At 38.9% G+C, this 5,238-nt stretch overlaps 1 protein-coding gene across 3 annotated transcripts in view; it reads right to left on the bottom strand.

The window, feature by feature from the left end:
- Nucleotides 1-5,238, bottom strand: part of SUCO (SUN domain containing ossification factor) — a 142,753-nt gene that overhangs the window by 40,063 nt on the left and 97,452 nt on the right. For all 3 annotated transcript variants that reach the window (XM_006867051.1, XM_006867050.1, XM_006867049.1), the window contains one exon: nt 640-747. In XM_006867051.1, the coding sequence (XP_006867113.1) occupies nt 640-747 (108 nt within the window). The remainder of the gene's footprint in view (nt 1-639; nt 748-5,238) is intronic.

The following is a 5,238-nucleotide window of genomic DNA, read 5'->3' as shown; positions in this document are numbered from 1 at the left end:
TGTTTTTAGAAAAAAACCTAAAGTGGATAAAGAGAAATACTTTTAACTGATGGTATAGGGAGGGGATTATAATCAATGTATTGAAACAAGTTATATGAATTGTTGAATGTGAAACTGATGATGTGCCCTGTAAACTTTCACTCAATCCATAATAAAAACCTTAAATTAAAAAAAATAAGAATAATAATGGACTTTGAAGTCACATAGATCTAGATATGAATTTTGGCCCTTCCACTTACCAGCCATGTGGCACAGACAAGCTAAACTCTCCATGCCTGTGTCCTCATCTTATAAGGGATGGCTGTTGTATTACATGAGTTAATAAAAATAAAAGATTCAACCCTAGAGTGGTAGTATTACTACTATTATAAACTACTACATTAAAGAAAAAATAAAGCTACTAAAGCTAAGAGTGACCCATGTTAAAAATTCTTATTCTAGATATCTAATATAGAAGCAGACCCCTCAACAAGATTACAGACAGTAGGCACAAAAAGGAGATCACACATAGTAACAAGTGTGAGGATGATGCAGATCAGGCAGTGCTGCACCCTTATCTATGTAAGGCCACTATGAGTCAGAACTGACTTCACGGCACCTAACAATATAAATCCTATAGAAATCAAATTTAGAATTTACCTGTCACTGATGGAAACCAGAAAGTCTTTAGGAGTAGAAGAAAATAATTCATAATTTGCAATATCAAGCTGTTTTACTTGAATTGGTTCACAAAGTTCAATAACAAACCTTTAAAAAGAAAATAAGACAATTATTTAGATAAATCAACAGAATTAGTTTACATTAAACACAACATTGAATAGTTTGCATAAGACAGACTTCTGCAAAGTTACTCACTAAAATGTAATGAAGTCAGATTTGTAGCCTCAATTATTAAGTATCTCCTGAACATATCATTAGTAGAGGGAAAAACAATATCAATTTTGTCCCATTACATTAAAAATATTTAATGACAAAGCTTATTGGATAAGTAATGGATTTACTAGGAATAGCTAGCGATAGTATAAACTAATTTTAAGGACCGTTTGCTCAATATTAATATATGTATACCTTCAAAAGGTAGCATTGCCTTTGGATAAGCACTGGACTGTTAAGTTGTAAGGTTACTGGTTCAAACCCATCAACCACTCCTTGGTAACCCTATATAGGGTTGTTGTGAGTCAGATTTCACTTGATGGCACTTAACAACACTGCTGTTGATTCAGCAATACATCTTTAGAATTTTATTCTAAGGACAAGTGGCTTAGATGTCTATCCTTGTATAAATATTTTGCTACATCAAAAGCAAGGTTAATAAAGGAGCAGAGGGGGGCAAAAATCTAAAAGTTTAGCATACAGGATTGATTAAATGAAGTATGGTCCACTTACACAAGAAACTACCATTCATTAAAAACGGCACTAAAAACCAGAGGTTATATTTACATAAGACATAGAAAATACAAACTAATTTATAGTAACAGAACACACACCTGTATTGCTGGGGCAGGGGAATTGGAGGGAGAAACTGCAGGGGAGTACAGGCATATTTTGAAGGACTCTCTACTTTTGATTGAAAATGATGGTTTCACAGGTGCATAAATGTTAAAGCTTATTCACTGACACACTTGGATATGTTGCAGTTTCTTGTTCAATAAAGCTGTCATTAAAAATGATCTAGAGAGAACAAACAAGATGGCGGAGACGGTGGAAGTGCAGTGAGGAGCTCCATCAGCAACAGCACAGAATACCGGACCCAAGCAGGCTCAGGGGATGGAGCCAGAACTCTGAACCATATACAGAGGAATATTACGACTGTTGGAAGATTTACAGCTAGGGGAATTTGTAGCAGAAGCAAGAAATCCAGTGCTTTGTAATTCAAGATGCTCAGCTGCTCCCAGAGCTGCCATCTTGGGCGAGACCAAGTGGAGGAAGGATCAATGCAGCCACGGATGCCTAACTTAACCGCAGAGATAAAGGTGTACACATCATTTTTTTTAAGCATCTATTCATTGGTCTCTTGCTGTCTGTGCACCTCCATTCAGTGACTAGAGGGGGTGCCTGAGTGAGTGGACACCCCAGCCCCGCCCACCCCCCCCGAGGGTTCTACTATGCATGGGCACAGATCTCCTCCAAATTTAAAGTGATAATTTCTACTTAAAACCAAACAGCAGCGCAAAATAGTCACAGCCAGCCCTGAACTATTTATCAGTAGGAAAAAGGCCTGTACGGGGATTGTGGAGCGGGACAGGCAGACTAAGAAGGAAATAGGCCAAAAATTAAATCCTGAGTTATGTCACAACGACCAACAGTGGCATCTTGAAATTTCTCAGGAAGAAGAATTAAAAGGGAAGCCCATCTCCTGATCTCATCTACCTGAAGGCAATCAGAAAAAATAAAAAATACCAAACTACACACCCATCAAAGCATTAAGGTCACAGAGAACTCCTGAATATGCTCAAAAAACAGAAACAGATGACCATATCAGCACATGGCCAGAAACGAGATAAAGTGACTGAGGCAAATAAGCTGGAATTAGACCTGCACTCCATACTGGAAGATGAGCAGGCTTTGGAAATGCCTGAGAAGGAATTCAGAAAAAGTGATTATAAAATGTATCAAAACACTATACAATGGAGTTGACATAAATAAGGAAGAAGTCAGGAAAAGTGCTACAGGAACAATCATATAAGACAGATACAGCATTGAAAACAATTCAAAACCTACGATTAATAATAGAATATCAGAAATGGACAATACACTGAATGGGTAAAGGAGGATAACTGAAGAGTTAGAAGTCAGAACTAGTGAGCCGGAAGATAAATCTCTCAACACTACTAAGATAGAAGAGCAAACACAAAAAAGGATTTAAAAAATCTGAAGAAGGTCTAAGATTCATGTTGGACAACATGAGGAGGAATAACAAGAATTATCAGCATTCTAGAACAGGAAGAATCACATAAGTCCACAGAGATAGTTGAAGAGCTTATGGAAGAACATTTCCCTACATTTTGAAAAGCAAAAAGATAAGCATTCAAGAAGCTCAACAAACCCCAGGAATGACAGACCCTAAAAGACAATCACCAAGACATATAATAATCAAGCTCTCCAAAATCAAAAGGACAGATTCCTGAAAGCAGCTATGGAAAAGAGAAGTGTAACATACAAAGGCAAGCAAATCAGATTAAGCTCAGATCTCTCAATAGAAACCATGCAAGCAATAAGACAATGGGGAGACATATATAAAACTCTGAAAGAAAAAAAACTGCCACCCAAGAATCCTCTACCAAGTAAAGCTGTCCATCAAATACGATGGTGTAATCAAAACATTACAGGGTAAACAGAAGCTAAGGGATTTTGCCAAAGCCAGCCCTGCGATGAAAAACATCCTAAAGGAAGTTCTGTGGACTGGGAACCAACAAGAACAGACAACAACTAGAGAATAGCCTATGTGGCAGCATCACCCTGAACTCAATCAACAAATGGAAGAGTCAAGATCAGAATAAAATTATAAGAACAGAGAATCTGGGAGGTCAGTCTATGATCAAAACAATTACAAGGTGAAAGAAGGTAAACACAGAGGAACAGAGATCCAGGTGGTGGGAAGGTCAGGTTGATTACACGATAAAATAGACTGTCTTAAACGCAGGGAAGAGTTAATGGAATATAGGATAACCACAACAGTGGGGTTGCAATGGGAGCCTTAGTTCAGCTGTTGGGGAGGGCAATACAAGAAGTGGGAGGAGGTGGAAGAACAAGATAGATAGGGGAGCAGTGAGACAGGTTTGCATGTCCTAAGTGGGACAGCAGTAAATAGTGATGCATGCTCAACCTTGGAACAGGGCTCTGTGATACAAGGATCTAGGCATAGTCTGAAGAGGGGAAATAATACTAGAATGCTTGACTGTCTTATGAATATTGGTTTCTCCTGCCTACTATTGTAAAATAGACAATTGCGTGGTATAGAAAGGAATGTTGGGAAACACGATTACAAAAACTTGTAAGGCTGTCTTCAACATATAACTGATTGGAATACCTAAAATGGGTTCTACAACTTGCCCAGTGAACTAGGCCTCTTGTAAAAGCCTTTGCAGAGTATTGGACCTTAGGTGGAATTCTGAGTTCCATCCACAACCTTATGAGGTGGGGTATTCCCACTAGCAAGGAGAAACAGACCAGCCTGGAACAGCTACAGCAACAGAAGATACATCTTCAAAGAAAGATCATCCTGGAAAAACCCAAAACAAAAATGTCAGCATGACTGGCTACTACAAGAATAAGCAAGCTGTTCGCCAGGAAGCCATCAAGGTAAGTAATCAAGTTCCTTCAGGACAAACTCCCAAGACTGAAACTCAAAGGGGTCACACAAACAGGCATGTAAGCTTGCTAGCGACCACATTGGTCTACTAGAAGAAGAAGAGGTAGAGAGGCAACAATGAAGAAATGGGCTGAGTTCAACCACAGCCCATTGAATCTCGTTGACTGGGAGATGAGAGAGAGAAGAGGAAGGGCTGGTTGCTCCAAAATGTGGTGAGACATGGAGATACTTGAGCCCATGGACAAGGACATAGCCACAGACGGTTAGAGCTGAGAGTGAAGCATCCAGCTGATATGAAGTGAGGGGAGAGGCACAAGAAAACCCAAACTTGTAGACAGTACCTTTTTGACCTAGCCTCGATGGCCTGATAATCAGAACTCGACTACAGGAAGATTACAAACAAAAACATTTTATTTATTTTGTTTTAATAAAGGAAACAAGGGTAAATTGCTACAATTTGATGAACTTGACCTATACTCATGGAGGTAGTAACTCAAAATACCAACAGAGAGGGAAGCAGTCTTTACATCAAGTATCATTGCTATCTCTTCTGTACACAAGTACATACTCTCAGCATTTAAAGCTATAGGCAGGCAGCTCAAAATGGCCACAGCCAGCCATGAACTGTTTACTAATAGGGAAAAGGACAGAACAAGGAGTATGGAGAGGGAGACAGGGTTTAAAAACAAATAGGGTAGATAAAAATAGGCAACTTTGACACTGGCTACCTAAAATGAGGGAGCGATAAAGGCACAAAGTGACTGGCTTACAAGGTTTCAACAGGAAGTTTAGTTTAAGAGTGTGGGATCGGGGACAAAGAATCCCCACTGAATAGTTTTCATCTTGTCTAGATGGGTCTGGTGAAAAGAGATGGGGATAAGATTCATATGATTCAATAGTGAATAATTGTTATCATGACTAATTGC

Source organism: Chrysochloris asiatica, unplaced genomic scaffold, assembly GCF_000296735.1.
Source record: "Chrysochloris asiatica unplaced genomic scaffold, ChrAsi1.0 scaffold00100, whole genome shotgun sequence".
Taxonomy (NCBI): Eukaryota; Metazoa; Chordata; class Mammalia; order Afrosoricida; family Chrysochloridae; genus Chrysochloris; species Chrysochloris asiatica.
The sequence above is the reverse complement of the archived record's forward strand: the minus strand, read 5'-3'. Positions and strand labels throughout refer to the sequence as shown.